This window comes from Dicentrarchus labrax, unplaced genomic scaffold (genome assembly GCF_905237075.1).
Source record: "Dicentrarchus labrax unplaced genomic scaffold, dlabrax2021, whole genome shotgun sequence".
Taxonomy (NCBI): Eukaryota; Metazoa; Chordata; class Actinopteri; family Moronidae; genus Dicentrarchus; species Dicentrarchus labrax.
In genome coordinates, this window is record NW_026136717.1 from 12205146 (window position 1) to 12222208 (window position 17063).

General features: G+C 43.6%; 1 protein-coding gene across 1 annotated transcript in view; it reads left to right on the forward strand.

Moving 5' to 3' along the window:
• Window positions 1–17063, forward strand: part of si:ch73-335l21.1 (insulin receptor substrate 1-B) — a 47197-nt gene that overhangs the window by 10301 nt on the left and 19833 nt on the right. Inside the window, exons 2-3 of the mRNA XM_051428803.1 lie at window positions 954–1255; window positions 2126–5306. Coding sequence (XP_051284763.1) covers window positions 954–1255; window positions 2126–5306 — 3483 coding nt within the window. The remainder of the gene's footprint in view (window positions 1–953; window positions 1256–2125; window positions 5307–17063) is intronic.

Below are 17063 nucleotides of genomic sequence, written 5' to 3' on the forward strand. Positions count from 1 at the left end.
CTTAAAACAGGCGGTCAAATGTTGTTAAATGGTTCAAGTAAGTCTGTTGCCTTTGTATGGGCCCTACCAGCCCAGGATCAAATCTCACCAAGAGCTTTCTCTCCGTCTTTCTCGCCTCAGTAATTTCCTACTGTCTGAATACATAATACCTCACACAAAGAGTGAATAGACTGCCTGTACTCCCGCTAAAAGACACTAGATTTTATTAGTTTACAAAGCCAGTTTATTGTCAGTAGAGCAGCTCTAGAAAATGGCCTTTGGAGAGCTTATTAAGTGCTTTCTCTTAGGTTTCTGGACATCTATTGGCATTGTTTGCTTTGGTTTTGGAGAGGATTCACTTGTTAAGCGTTTTCCAAGTTGGTTCACTTAATTTTTCCACAATGGTTGCTTTTCTTTCATAGTCATCATTCTTGTGCGGGGCTTCAGTTGTCAACGGTTTCATTTTTCCACACGTGTGTGTGTGTGTGTGTGTGTGTGTGTGTGTGTGTGTGTGTGTGTGTGTGTGTGTGTGTGTGTGTGTGTGTGTGTGTGTGTGTGTGTGTGTGTGTGTGTGTGTGTGTGTGTTTCTGTCAGGATGCCTGTGTGTGGTTGACCAATTAGACCCCAGGTATTGAGCCTAAAGGTACAGTGAGCAGGTCTCAAAAGCTCCTGCATGCTCCGTTTGAACTCAGATCTGGTTTAAAAATCAGTGAAAAGCTCAATATCAGCAGCTTACATAATAAAGGCACCTTGCCCTCCACTGACAGGTAAATAGTGGTGGTTTCACCTGGTGTTCCCTTTGTTCACAGATGCATGAAGGTCATATCAGTGCTTTGTTGCAGCAGTTGCCAGTGTTCTCCATAAATCCTCCTCTATAACACTTTAATTATCTCTCTGTTTTTTTCCTATCAAGTCATAACCTCTTTTTTCACTCCAACAATCTTTTAATCTCCTTTTTGTCTCTGTCCCTGAAGGTAAGAACCCCACTGACAGCGAGGCAGCAGGGGACTATGGAGTTCCCGCTCCTGGGCCTGCATTCAAAGAGGTGTGGCAGGTGAAGGTGTGGCCCAAAGGCCTGGGTCAAGCCAAGAACTTGGTGGGCATCTACCGCCTTTGCCTGACTGACAAGACGGTGAACTTTGTCAAGCTCAACTCTGATGCTGCTGCTGTGGTACTGCAGTTGATGAATGTCCGACGATGCGGCCATTCAGAAAACTTCTTCTTCGTTGAGGTTGGACGCTCTGCCGTGACAGGCCCGGGCGAGTTCTGGATGCAGGTGAGCCTGTAATCTGCAGCCCCCTTTATGTTGAGAGTTGCACCCTCCAGTCCCACATATATATTTAGAACCTATAATCAACAGAGTCAGAGAAACTGAGTTGCCCAACGTTTTGGTTGTAGATCGTGTAACCCTACATTATGATCCAGTTTATAAAGGTCATTGCTTGAACGTAGCTTGAAGCTGGAAAGGCAGTGGAAACATTATACGATATACATAGGCTTTAGATATTTTAACTTAATCTTAAATCAATTTACGTATGTTTGCGAATTAACCTGTTTCACAAGTGTCGTTAATTTAATCCCAGAAAGCAGTCAGAAATTAAAGAAACCAACAAATCAGTATTTGAGCTGCCCTGTCTTAAAGATACTCCTTAAATACAAATTTAATTTAAATGCAAACATTTTCCATGAGAATCAGAAATTTTAATGTCCACATATTCAGTTTAAATTCTCTCATAGTATTTTTTCACCAAATTACCTCTAGTTCTTTAACCAGTTATGTTCAAGATTCTTGGAAGCTTGGTGCTATCTAGTGGACCAGTCCACGTTTCCAACACAAAGTAATCCAGGATGCATCATCAACAGCCTGTAGAATATGACACGCCTATTTGGTTCTCAATGAAAACCTGTTATTAATTTGGTTCCAGCTGGGAACCAACTTTTTGGGTTCCAAACAATTTATTTTTGGTCGAAATGGTCTGAACGATTCAAAACTAGGTGTGTGAAATAGAACAGAGCTGGTTCACTGTTGGTGGAAATGACCAGTGGTTTGATTTGCAACTATGAATGAATTCACAAATACATGTAGAATATACCATAATTATGATTTGGAGTTTACTTTTTGAGGGTTTTTTGTGTCATGTCCTAGGTGGATGATTCAGTGGTGGCCCAGAACATGCATGAAACCTTGCTAGAGGCTATGAAGGCACTGAGTGAGGAGTTCCGCCAACGCAGCAAGTCTCAGTCGAACTCCGGCCCCGGAGGAGGTGCCACTGCTTCAAACCCTATCAGTGTTCCCTCACGGCGCCACCACCCAAACCCTCCACCCAGCCAGGTGGGCTTCACCCGCCGGCCTCGAACTGAGCCTCCAGGAGGAGCTAACGGTGGAGCAGGGGTCAGCAGTGCCAGTGCCTCTCCCACCCCACGCCATAGCTTCCCCAGGTCTCGCACTGCCAGTGATGGGGGGAAAGGTGATGACGGGATGTCTGGAACCACACCGCTCCAAGGGCCAAGCTCCAGCCCCTCTACCAATGGGTCCTGCTCCACCACCCCAATCCTCAGGTCGAAATCAGCCCGCTCAGCCCCCACCTCAGCTGCTAAAACTCCTCTTGGGTTGATGCGATCCATCTCGACCCCAGCGCCCTCCCCAGCCCCAAGCCTCTCCTCTAGCTCTGGACATGGCTCTGAATTTGGAGGTGTAACATCCTCTGCTGGTGCTGGTCCGTCAGGTGCTTACAGTCGTGTCCCTTCCCATCGCGCATCTGTTTCAGGCTCACCCAGTGACTATGGCTCCTCAGATGAATATGGTTCTAGTCCTGGGGATCACACGCTCCTACCCTCCCCGAGCCTCCCTGGAAGCTCTGTTGGTAGTGTTGGCAGCCAGTCCCTTGGTGAGGAGGGAGCCAACTATATCTTAATGGGCCAACGTAGTGGTGGTGGTGGCGGTAGCAGTAGTAATCAAGGGAGCTTAACAAACAGCTCGCTGCCAGCACCAGGAACACCAGCCTGTGGCTCCCAGCCCCAGACCAGGAGAGTGCTCCGGCGCTCCTCCAGCCGCGAATGTGAAGCTGAACGTAGGCTGCTGAGCAAGCGGGCTTCATTACCTCCAATGGCCTTGGAGAGGCTGGCCCCACGTCAGCGCAGAGCTGAGGAACCAGCAGATGAAGATTCAGCGGATTATGCCATCATGTCGAGGAGCACCAGCCGAGAGTCCTTTACTTCCACCTCCTCTTCCACACAGAGGGAATCTGTAATGGGTTCTGGGTCAGCAGGGGGAGGGTACTTGGATGTAGCGGGTGAGTTCAAAAGTGAAGGGGGTGGAGGAGCAAGTGGTAGTATAGATTTAGGTGTGGACAATGGGTACATGTCCATGCTGCCTGGTGTCACTCAGCCTCCAGTATCCCTGTCCCAATCATTGGCTGTCTCTGTTCCAGACTCAGATTCCAAACCTGCTGATGATTATATGGCCATGACCCCTAACAACAGTGTGTCCCCTCCACAGCAGATCAGGCCTCCACCAACATCTGATGGCTATATGATAATGTCTCCCAATAGCAGCTGCTCCCCTGACCAGCGTGGTGGTCTCTCTGGAGGCGCTTGGGTGGACAGTGGTAGTGCAGACAGTAGGGCAGGCAGTGACTATATGAACATGTCTCCAATCAGTGCACGTTCTGTAAATGGAAGCCCCCCACCTCCTGAGCACACTGGCCATTTGGAGACCAGTTCTCAACAGCAAGCTCCCAAGATGGTATATTCTTACTATTCACTTCCCCGGTCATACAAACACAACCCCTCTGCTGGACACTTTGATGATGGGCCTGGACGAGGCAGAAGGCCCAATGGCGGTTGTAGTAGAGGAATGGGAGGAGGCAGGACTATGGGGGGGCGTCAAGAGCAACCAGCAGCAAGCAATTCAATGGTTGGAAGACACCTCTCACTCTCCTCTTCCTCATACTCCTCCAGCTCAGCCAGCAGCGAGAGCCTTGGAGAGAACGAGGACCGACCTACTCAGTCGGTGAGCACCATGGCAGGGGGAGCTCAATCCAAAGATGGGAGTAAGCTACAGCAGAGACGGAGTTCAGGTGGATTGTCCAAGCAGGGTAGCCACACCAGAAGCAGACCAGTGAGCCTGTTTGTTGATGTATCCAAGGCAAACACCCTTCCTAGAGTCCGTGAGAACCCGCTGCCCCCAGAACCTAAGAGCCCTGGGGAGTACGTAAGCATTGAGTTTAAGGGGGAGAAGAGCAGTCAGACTGGGGTTGGAGGAGGGCGCGGCAGGGGTCTCAGGCATGGCTTATCATTGCCTCATGGCTCAAGCAACAAGCATCCTCAACACAGGCCCACGTCTTGCTTAGGGAACTTCCTCCCCCTATCCCGTAGCCCCTCTGCCCCCATCACTCCCCCAGCTGCCTCTGAGTATGTCAACATGGACTTGGGCCCTTCTCCATCCCCCTCACCCCTTACTCCACTAGTTTTCCCTACTTTCCACACCCCTCCCACACCTCCAACTCTCGCTCATGCCCCAAAAGCCTGTGAGGAGGGTACTACTAGACCTGGTGAAGAGGGGGCCGAAGTAGCACAGGCCCCACTTAGGAAAAACAGAGAAAGTGTTCCATCAGTGTCCCCAACATCCTGTGGAGACTACACAGAGATGGCTTTCAGCCTGAATAGTAACACTGTCCCTAGGTCATCCTCCAGTGTCTCCCCCAAAGCCCCTTCCCCCACCAGGACTGATCCTACTGTTCCAGTGCTATCACGGGGTCTAGACTTCCCCCTAGCCAAACCAGGACCCAACCCGGACCATGGTGCAAAAGTTATCCGGGCTGACCCCCAAGGACGCAGACGGCACTGCTCAGAAACCTTCCTTGCTTCACCTTCACTCCCCACCTCTAACTCTACTTCCTCTTCTTCCACTGCCTCACTCTTTCCAGAACATGCCCAAGCTGTGGCCCGCCGACTGGGCTTTGAAAGCATGCTGTGGGGAAATGGTGCTGTGACCGATAACCCCACTCAGTTTGCGCTCCCCGGACAGCAGTCCCTTCCCACAAACACTCAGACTTCGTCCACAGAGCAAGGCCTTAACTACATAGACTTGGACTTGGCCAACAAAGAGAGCCCCCATTTGGGCCTGGATGGACCCTCAGGTAGCCAGGCCCCCTCTCGCCTCTTCTCTGTACTAGGTGGAGGTTCTGGGGTCGGGGGAGTGAGCGCACCGGTCGTCGTCGGCAGCAGCAGCAGCAGCAACTCCAGTCTCAATACTTACGCCAGCATCGACTTCTACAAATCAGAGGAGCTGCGGACGCATCAGAATGGAAGCAAGGAGGGAACAGGTAAGAGTTGCCTTTATTGTTTTTAGAACACATTTGTTGGACCGTGTTTAGGTTCTTTAGTTTTCCCTTCGCACAAACACACTCTGTGATTTCTTTCTTTTGTTCAACCTTAACTTTCTCTTCCTACTTATGCTTCGTCACATTTCAAGATAATCCAATGGAGCCAACACAGCCTCCCTCTCCATCTATGCTTGTAATGAAACTTCACCTGACGCCAGATTAGAGTGTAGACACCAGTCTGATTTGTGTGACTGTCTGCATAATCCACAATATGAGATATAGATCGACTGCTCTGACAATTTATAGATAGATTTCCTTCTCAGGGGCTTGGTGCACCTCTACAGGCATATGGACTTTTTTACCTTATGTGATTATGAAAGGTGCTGAAAGACAGACAACCTATTGGAATATCAATGAATATAGATGTTGTGGAAATTACCATTGATCCCCTCAAGACTCCTTCAAAGCGTTCTTAGTGCTACACCACTACCTCCATTCAGTTTTTCCTTTCCTTGTGTTTATATATGACAAGTGGCAGAATCCTGAGCTGTTGCAAACAGCTCATCGCAGTGCTACTCCTAGCAAAAGAAACCATTCAGACCCACCACTGAGGCATTGTATTGCAAGTTCAATAAAGTTGAACTTTGACCCTCTTTTCCATTGACCTGTCAACCTAAGATTCTCCGATGTGACATGAGTAGAAGAAAGCAATAGAGCAGAATAATGATTGTTCCATGAATGACTGAAATGTTATCTTATTTAACGAGTTTCCAGAGCCCTACAACTTTAAAATGCAAATGATGTTATGTAGGAAAATAAGCAAGCATTGAAGTGGGGTTGCCAGGTTTGTAGAAAAAAATAGTTTATTATGATTTGTATGCTTAACTCAAGCAGAAAGCTCTGGTTGTTTAGTTTGGCCTACTACAAAGTTAAAAACAGTTTTTACGATTAGCTTTTTTTTCCTGTGATCGCGTACTCGAATGAACGCACAAAAATCTACAGTTGTGCTGTAACTGCAACTTTTTTGTTGAGCAGGGAGGTCAGTAAGGCCAGATGATGAGTTTTCATTGTATTTACATTTTTCCTACTTTGTGGGGCAATTTTCTAGCTGTGGGGGATCACCACAGCTAAACAATGCCTCAACTAGGTCACCGTGAGACGTTTCCTCATCGAAAAACATTCTCTTTGAGCCACTGTCTGCACTAAATTGGCCTGTTAAGAAATAGACGCCTGCAGTTTAAGCAGATAGAGCAACATTTAAATGGAGATGTGGATTTATATGCATCAGTAAAACACTCAGTAGTCTTACTTAACCTTCCACAGTGGGGCTCTTGTGATGAATGCATCCTGCCAAACCTTGTTGTTTATATAGCACTGCTAGCCTCCGCATGATTTGTACTGTAGGTTGTGTTAGACTTAAACCTCATGGGTTTTTGTGGTAAACGTTTCATAACCCGGCTCCGCAGTTGGATTTAATAAAAAATGTAAGGCATTAGCGAAAATTCATCATGAGATCTTGCGGTGAGTGCAGTAAGGCTGAGCTCAACAGTTGGGTTTCATAGATTCCACAGAGGGAAATGAACCATCAGCCTGCATCCATACGTCGCCGTGTTGGTTTTATTGGGAATTGGAGGCCATGTTGGTGGAAGCAGGCGGTGTTGTTGGATGTATTTTTAAGTATAAATGCTAGCAGGCTACCACAGTGGGAACATATGGGCTCTGGCTGCTGAGTATGTCAGCGGGGCAGCGTGGGGGAGAATGTTACACATTGGCTGTGAATGTTGAGATGGGGCCAGTGTTTCACTCACACAGCTCTCGAATGCCTCTGTACAGTGTTCCCCCTCCTTTCATCCCTCCATTCCGCCTCCCCCTCTTTCCTCCTCCAATAAATGATCCTTTTGTTCGAGTGTTTTTGCCACGGTGGGCTGGCGGGCCTCAGCAGGGCCAAGCCCCAAGACTAGTGGACTCTCCTGAAACCGTTTTCTCTTGCACTCCATAATTTGTGGCCTCTCTATCTTGCTTTCTTGATTCTTTTCTTACCGTATTTTCCTCTTAATTACTGTCTTTGTATTTTTGTTTTTCTATTTGACTACTTGTCCTTGCACTTATTCCTTCTCAATCTTTGTCCTCGTCCGACATCTAGGCTGATGGATTTTTGAAATTCCTTCCCTCCCCTCTGTTCACTACACATACTGTTGTTCAACATTTTTTTCACCAAAACCTCTCCTGTCTTTACGCCTTTTGTCCTCCTCCCTTTTCACATTGTGTTTCGCTCCATCCTTTTAAACGCTTGCAGAGACACTTAAAAATAGATTTTAGTACCGCGCTGAGACATTTTCCTTTTTTGCTGCAGAGCAGACAGCAACCAGAGAAAGAGACAGACGAAAACAAATTTGAAAAGCAAAAAGACAGAGATGGTACAACCAATCTATGCGTTACTATAAACAAAATACAGTTTAGAAGCGATTAATTATCTTGTCATGGATCTTGTGTGCTTTTTTTAAGCATTCTGATCTGCTGTAATTACAGGGATTTTTTTTTCCTCCAACAGGCACCAGCTTGTATAGGCTGAGTGTGTGTATGTCTCAGGGGTGCGTACTTTTGGCACAGAGAGCCTAAAGGCTAAATTTGAGCATCAGTAGTGGGACATGTGCCAAAAACAATCCTATTGCACACTGCTTATGTAATGTGTAACGTGTAAAAATAACCTCTCGATTTAGATAAAGAGGAAAAGGAGGGTGAGATGTTTCACTCTAAATGAGTCTTTTAGAAATAAAATGAAATCAAAATGAATCAGCTTCATTGAATTTGATATGTGTGTGTTTTTCTTTGCCTTGCAGCAGACGTTTTTAAATCTGTGTCTTTGTGTAGAAAATATGAGTGTCTGCGTCGATGTCTTTGCTTTTTATGAGCAAAGTTCAGCCAAAGTGTGAGAGACGGTGACTGCAATGTGTCTTTTTCACTCAGCTGTGTGGATCTTTGTGGGTGTGTTGGTGTTTCCCTACATAACGGAAGAGTGTCGTGACCTTCAGCAGAACGGAGTGAAAAATTCCCCTATGAAGTGGATGAGGATTTTTTGGGACAAAATGTTAATTTAAATTCAATCAGCCACCGCTCCCACAATCTCCTCCAGGAAAACCATGTGAGAGAATTTTATTATCCGCGCTTCCAGCTGTCCCTTAACTTTATTTCTTTACCATCTGCTGGAGGATGCGTATGCCAGTCTCAAAATAACCTGTAGCCCTTTAAAATTCTTTCCCTGGGACACCCTGCTTTGAGGAAGAAGTTTCTAACAGGGAGTTGCATGCATATGCATAGTTTAAAGTCCAGCCTTCATGCATGCACCACATTTGGATTTAATCTGTAAACACATTTAAAAACTTGAAATCTAAACAAAATTCTGTTTAGCTTTCCATCATTTCTGAATCACAAGAACATTGTTGTTCACAGACGCAGAACTGTTTACATTTGTTTACTGTTGGCTAATTGGGCAAAACTCATGCATGACCAATTGGATCAGTATCTTGTGTGTGTGCGTGCGTGTGTGTGTGTGTGTGTGTGTCTGTGCGTGTGTGTGCACTCCTAGTGTCTATAATCTTTATACTTGTTTTCCAGTTTCAGATTGAATCACTTGTTACAGAAATGGAAATAGATTTTCATAGATTGTGTCTTGAATTCAGTGCAGTGGGAGAAATGGCAAACATTGTGAGGTTGTTTTAAGGAATTAAGTGTCATTTAGTTTGATTTTCGTTCACATTGGAGTTGGCGATATAGATAAAATCTTCTATCACATAATTGAATTTGGGGATATTGATTTTATATTGTGATACAATTTATTATATTAATTTAAGAAGCTGATTAAAGATAAAGTAACCAGATGAGAAGTTTTTTTTCTGGTTAATACAGTGAAATAAAGCCGCCAGATATTGATAGAAAAAGGTCTGAATTTATAATATTCCAATAAAACTTCTATCAGTATATGTTTAAAAAACACCAATAATACTAAAATGACAGCTGAAATTTAACCTTAACTGCATAGAAATAAAACTACATTGACCCTGCCAGTGTCATGTAGTTTTATTAGTAATACTGCTGGTGTTTCTGCACCCAGTTGGCAGCTAGTTGGCACATTCCCGCCCCCTCAAAGTCCCAGGTCATGTGGGCCAGGGAGAGGTAAACATACTTAAAGTCTGTCAGTGGAGCAACCTGGAACTCACACCAAGTCCTTTTAGCAACCAAATCATTTCCACAGTTACGTAATTCTGTGTCTGTGTGAATCAATGAAACACATCACCTTTCTGACCAAGCGGTATCAGGGGCCGCCAATTTAATAGAAATGTAAGTATAAGTCTGGTTTATTACAACTGAGTCTTAGTTTCGCTTTGATCATAGTTTATTTGGGTTAAGATGATGAGATTAGTGAGGATGGTGACATTGCCACAACGACAGGAAACAAGCTCTAAACCGCCGTATTTGTTGTTAAAACGGAAAGTTGGAAAGCTGGAAATGTGGAAAAATGAAAAACTGTGTATACACATACACAGTAAGAAGGCCAAAGACTGAAAGACAGACTGAGACTGATATTTACAACAGACAGTTTGGGTAGATCTTTCTTCTTCTCTAACTTGGTAAATTCATATCATTATTATTACTGATAGAAATGGTTGCCAAGGCTATAAAAAAAAGTAAATAAGACTCAAGTTGTAATAAATCAGATCTGTCGTTTTAATTATTTAATCATTAAATCATTAAACTAACAAGCATTCAAAATTCAAATGGATTTATTGGCGTGACGTAACACTGTACACATTGTCAAAGCAAGCGTTTGGACGTTAATTGGACAATAAATTAATTCCTCTTCACAAAACACAGTTTTCCTCCTGCAGCTGACAGGCTTTTATCTTGCTGGGTGTGCAATCCAGGGCAACACTATGTTAGACTGACAGCACTAGTAGTGTTATGTAAAACACAACCACGTGAATGGGACATGACCCCCACCAGGGTGAGGCTCAGGGCACTGTGCGTGTGTGTGAGAATGTGAATGTGTGTGCACTCAGTTGTTCATCTGTTGTGCTTTTTTAACCTAGTTTGGTCCGTGTGCAGGAGACAGACTGAGCTCCAGCCTGCTCAGTAGAGTTAGCCTCTCAGCGCAGTGACACACAGCTCCTCTCATATTCATGCAGAGGGAGTAAATGCACACAGATGTGGAGCCAGAACAGCAGGAGTGAACATGTGGAGGAGAAAACCAAGATTGATGTTTAACTTTTAGAAATCCGGCATTTCTTGTCTGTTAACTAGCACGTTTATAAAGAATTTAAATCCTATTTGGATATTTTTAGCAGTTTTATTTTCTATTAATTCCACCGTCATTAAGTGTAATCCCCTTGAGATCAACAGCATAATATCCGATTTTAACTCAGACTTTCCTCTTTTCCATTCGCTTGTATAACTGACTGTATGGATATGAAAAACAGGGCGAGATGGGAGGTACACCCCTGCCTCTTACGATTACATAACCCATATTAAGATGGTAATTAGCTTGAATTTCTACGCATTGCAAACTCAACTTTCCTTCATTAGCCTGATTACAGCATTACACAACTGATTTGCCCCCATGGGGAGGATGCAGAACAACCTGCGCAGTTACATGAGGACAGCAGAAGAGAGGCCTGAATCCATTCCTTTGCCAGTTTGACTAAACAAAAGCCATATTTCTGTGTTTATTTAATATTCTCCCCACACGTTCAGATAGGTTTCTTTGGATAATGTCATAAAATGGAGGAGTTCGAAGGCACAGGATCTTTTTTTGGAGGGTGGTTTGTTTTTGTTAAAGTGAAGGACATTCAGTTCTCTGAAGTTTGGTTTGCTTTGTTTGGGTGGTCTGTTCAGGGAGTCACCGAACTCACAGCGCACATAGCAACATTTCTCCTCTGTTTGGGTTTTTAGGGAGTCTTGAAGGTTCTGCGTGCGCGTGTGTGTGTGTATATTAGAGGACTCCAAGGCTGAGGCTTTTTTTCCCACTGACTTCACAGACCATGCGATGAGGTCATCTGCGTGCGCCGCAGCAGCATCGTCTCATACAGGTCATCGCCTCCGACCGATCAGACAAACCCGAATGCTGGAGGAGTAATCTGGGTTGAATACTAACACACACTCACGTACATGTAGCTTTGTGACGGATGATAAAGCTGTCACACACGCTGCTGCTCATCAGCTGTATGTATGCGCCAGTAAACGTCCGTGGTGTAAGAATAGAGGACAGCCTGTGCAGACTTTGCAGTGGAACCACAGATCTCTTTGCAGCAACATCTGGCGCCATCATGGAGAACCGCTGGAGAGCTCTGCTGTGTGAAAGTAATGTGCTAAACATGTAACAGCCACTGAACAACAGGACAGACGCCTGGACAACAGGTGCTGTGGAGTAAGTTCAGTGTAGTCGGTGATGTTCCAGGTCAAACTAACAGAATTGATTTTAATGAAGAAATTTGAGTGTTTGGCTTCTATTGTTTAAACATTGTGCAACAACTATAAAGTGCACACTCTCCTCTAACGTTCATATTGTTTGGGTTGTGTGAGGACCGTGTTTGTGCATTCAAACTGAACAAACATTAGCTTTGGTGCATTTATTGAGCCAGCAGGCTCAAGTCGCTGCATTGGTGTGGCCATGTTACTTCAGGTACAAGTGAAACAATGAAATACAATCAAGGCTTATCAGATGTCCAAACACTGCACAGCAGTTTATATTATTAACTCCAGTCATTTTAGCCTTTTGTTTCTGCGATCTCCAGGTAAACAGTAGAAACACGGCCTGAACATTGCTGTAAAAGTCGAGCCAAGTTCAACCCCCCCCCTCTGCACCAGCACCCCCCCATCATTGAAGGGAATGAAAAGGTTGATTCATTCAGTGTCAGTCTGAACTCGGCCTTAACGCACAAACTCTCAGTTTACATATTGACATTTGATGATGGATGACATAACCTCAACCTATAACAGAAAATCGATCAGATGTGTCTTTGGAGAACGTCAGTTTCCTGACGTCATTTTTACTGACGTCATTTTTACTGATAATATCCAAACAGCACCAACGGTTACTACAAAGAAAGAGAAATCTAATTTATTATCTTGATTAGTGCGATCTGATGGTGTCATTTTAAAGTAAAATTACTAAGTGGTTTTTGCCTTTACAAGGAAGTGATGTTAGGATTTGCCATTGTGTGTGTTGCCTCATGTGTTGCCTGAGGTCCACAGACTAATCTGCTATTGACTACAATGTAAGGGAGAAGAGGAAATGGGAGGATTTGGTTCTGCACAATGAATAGAGACTAAATCTCTACTGTGTGTGTGTGTGTGTGTGTGTGTGTGTGTGTGTGTGTTTTTGTGTGTGTGTGTGTGTGTGTGTGTGTGTGTGTGTGTGTGTGTGTGTGTGTGTGTGTGTGTGTGTGTGTGTGTGTGTGTGTGTGTGTGTGTGTGTGTGTGTGTGTGTAGTAGAAGTACAGAGACCAAAGTAACAAGCCTGTAGAGTTGAAAGTACAGATCTTTGTGTAAAAATGTTGATGATAAAAGTAAAAAACTTAAATGCAGTAAAGTACAGATACCTGGAAATACTACTCAAGTACAGTAACAAAGTATTTGTACTTCCTCAACCTTCTCTTCTGTCCTCTGGATGGAAATTTTCCTCGGTTTGCAGATTGTGTATGCGTGTGCGTCATATTGACCATCACTCCTACATATTTGCTTTCATACTATTACTATTTGCCTCATTTCAACTGACATCAAAAGGCCTTTTCATAAAGCGCTGTTGACACTCAAACATTGAAGCTGGACACGCGGGCAAGTGCGGAGAATGGATGAGGATGCTGTTCAAGAACCGGAGAGAGAGAACGGAGGGAAAGAAGGTGTAGAAAAGTAGAGCATTAGGGAGGGAGGAAGAGAAAAGTGATGATTGATGGGAGGTAAATGCTGAGGTTTTGTTTGAATGTAGATAGAAAATAAGAGATGCAAAGCAAATGTGAAGATATTCTTAAAATAAAAGTTTTTATTTTTCTGTATATATACAAGATACAGAGTTGTGAAAGGGGAGGAGTTATTTTGGGTGTCCGAAACAAAAAGTCCCATTCATTTCCTGCATGGATGAAGTTAGATGACTGGCAGATGGAGCAATTAAACAGTCTGTACGGGCATTAAACTCTCTCCATTGTATCGTCAGTACAAGGGATGAGCAGCTGTGTTAGACATTATCCACCTCTTGGATTAAAAAAGGGAGAAAAAAAACAAGTTAAAAATGACTCAGAGAGGTTTTTGGTATCAAACGACAAACGGAAGTTCTATGAAACATCCATCAGCTCAAATCAGTTCACTTCTGTATTCAATTTAAGAAGAATTTAGAAAGCGTGGCACCACGTTTTGTTCCAAGTTGCAACAACAAAGTGTTCTCAAAGAGACCTCCGACTGGCTTCGTGTCCATAGCAACTGTGACTGAGTACAAAGAGCCATCCACTGTACCAAAACTGATAATAAGAAACAAAATTAAGCTGAAATAGCTTAAACTTGGTTCACAACAGAAACCGATAGTATTGTTTAATTATACAGAAAACAAGCATCTCCTGGTTTTATGAAGTCCTACTTATTCTGATTTGATCTTATTCTTTTGGTGACTTTTGTATTATTTATATAAAATAAAATAAAATAAAATAAAATAAAAAGAAGGGATAAAGCGGAGGTTTAACCTTGTGGCCGTGTGATGTGTTTGTTGCCTTGACGATCACCAGTGAAGTTGCCTCTGACGTCTCTCTCTCTCTTTCTTTCACTCTCGTTGCTCCCCGCCCAACTTGTTATCACCCACCTGCTTCTGTTTACAGTCACTCATCTTCCCAAGACCTTGACCAGACTATACTGCCCATCTCCCACCACATGCCATTTTATAAAAAAACACACACACACACACACACACACAGCCTTCTTCTTGGTGTAATTTTGCTCATAACGGCAGGAAAATTATGTGTGTGTGAGAGAGATGCTGACGGCATATTTTACGAGGTCAGGGTGAGTGCAACCAACCTGAGTGGCTTCATTCTTGAGCTCATCACATGAAGAGGGACAGATCAGCTGATAGGATAAGGTGTGTGTGTGTGTGTGTGTGTGTGTGTGTGTGTGTGTGTGTGTGTGTGTGTGTGTGTGTGTGTGTGTGTGTGTGTGTGTGTGTGTGTGTGTGTGTGTGTGTGTGTGTGTGTGTGTGTGTGTGTGTGTGTTTCCAGTAATTCCAAACAGCTAACGGGGATCAGATCTCGTTTCCAGGCCTCAGTGAAACAGACACATCCATCCTTTGCTCCACTCTGCTCCAGATATCACTTACATACTCTCACACACACACACCTTCCTTACCTAATAATGTGTTATCACTGAGAGTTAAACACAGATGTACACACACTTCCTGTTCGGTCACAGTCGTTACCTGTGAAGCTAATGCAGGCGGATTCAACATTTGATTATTTGAAGATAAGGCGTTCAGGAAGTCACCTGAGTGGAAACTGCAGCGACCTCAACCCTAAAGATAACACGCTGCTGCTACTGGAGCCTAAACACTACTGAATATTGATATTTGAGTTATTTAAACCCAAATATGCAAACTGAAACAAGGAAAGGTCCATCAATTAATCAATAAATCATACTGCCATGTGTTTTATAGGAAAATAATTAACATCAACATGCAATCATACATGATATGGAAACATTTTATTTGGATATTAGAGAGTAGTGATCAAGGTACAAACTGAGTGAGAGTGGAGTTTACCCCCCTTCTCTGTCTATCTTCAGCAGTCACTATCGATTAAAAGGGGAAAAAAAGAAATTAATAATAACGGCATCAACAAAAATAGGAAAATAAGACTTGAATATGTAAAAATGCACTCTATGAAACTAGAGCTATAATAAATGACACCGTTTATACAATAAAATGAGTAGTTTGTGTTGTGGGTAAACCTGAATTATGAACATCAAACAAAGTTTTGCTACTTAAAATACCTTTTAATTAGTGACCGATTCACATTTATGTATCTATTTATCCTTCATTTAATTGACTCTTAACTCTCTCTAACTAACTAACATATATAGTTCAACGTTTGTGATAAAATATTGTCTGTAATTGGTATATTTAGTTAGTTAGTTTAGTAGAGGTATTGAGGAGCATTTTCTGGAGTAAAATCAGCCCATAAGAACAATAAGATCAATACGATTGTGAAGCATATGTTTTTAATTCCTGTGAGTTGTATGTACTTCACTGTCCTTTGGCTTTAAATAACACAACTGGAGAAGTTAAATATGTTTTTTTTAATGTATTTATTCATAGATTAATTGCTCGTTTTCAGCAGTAAATCCCTCACTTATCCATGTGCCTGTTTGAGGTATCAAGCACCTTGCTCAAGGGCTCCTCAACAGGAGCTCGGTCGTGGTCCTTTTTCCTTTTTGTGTGTGTTTCTGGTGAGCTGCCCGGCTGAGCGAATGGTAATTAGGTAGTAAAACCTCGGCTAATGGCTCAGTACTCTGGTCATGTTTTGACTGACTAGTGCCTTATTCACATGCATTTGGCACACACACACATACAAGAACACAGCGGCAGGGGAATGAATTGTATTGGCAACTTGGTCAGTCAAAGAGGCGCCGCCTGACAGACTGAGTTTGTGTGTGTGTGTGTGTGTGTGTGTGTGTGTGTGTGTGTGTGTGTGTGTGTGTGTGTGTGTGTTGTGTGTGTGTGTGTGTGTGTGTGTGTTGTACGCACGCCTTGAAGACTTAAACCACTTGTCATTGGCTGTGACAGAAAAGCATTTGATTACCACACCTGTACATGCTTGCTTTTCAATTTAGAGCTCTTTAGTTACATTAAAAAGTCTCAATTTGTGTGGCACACACACACACACACACACACGTGTCTGGAGGCTGTGTTGCTCTTAATTGAAAGAGCTGAGGGAGATCATTGAAGCCAATCACCTCTCAGGAAGCAGGGATCAGCCAGAAGCTCCTCAGCTAATGGCTAAAGTTACCTTCATTGACCTGATTCTGGCCTACAATGACTACAGCTACACACACACACACACACACACACACACACACACACACACACACACACACACACACACACACACACACACACACACACACACACACCCCTCCTGTCTCTTTTGTCAATACTGTTTTGCTCATTCTGTTTTGAACAAAGCCCCTCTGCCCCGTCATGCCTCTTTACTTTCCCTCTCCAAACCTCTCATTCTTCTCCTCCTCTTCCTGTCTTTTCTCTTCCTCTCAGTGGCCTTTTTGTTTGCTTGTTTTTTTATTTTCACACCAGACTTTTTTTTCTTTTTCATAATCATGTTCCACAGATTAAGGAGCTTTCAGTTGGGCGTGTGAGCCATGAGTGAATGAATGAATGTATGACTGCAGCTCTTGTACGGTGGCTGTGGACCGAGGCCGTCCACCTGATACAATATACGGTGCATGATTTGATTTGGTCAGATCACAGGGACGATAACTTACAAGGCATGTTTGTATTAAGAAATTACTGCCAAACATCATGGTTTTTTTCTAGCCTTCACCGCCCCAAGGTTGTGTGTTCTGTTTGTATGAATGTAAATGAATCACTCTCCCTTCTACATCACATAATGAATATCTGTGTGTCATAGTTTGAATAGCTGATCTGTTGCTTTATTGTCCGTTTTCTTTGTGTGTCGGTGTGTTTCTCACTTTGAAGTAGTGCTCAAAGAAATA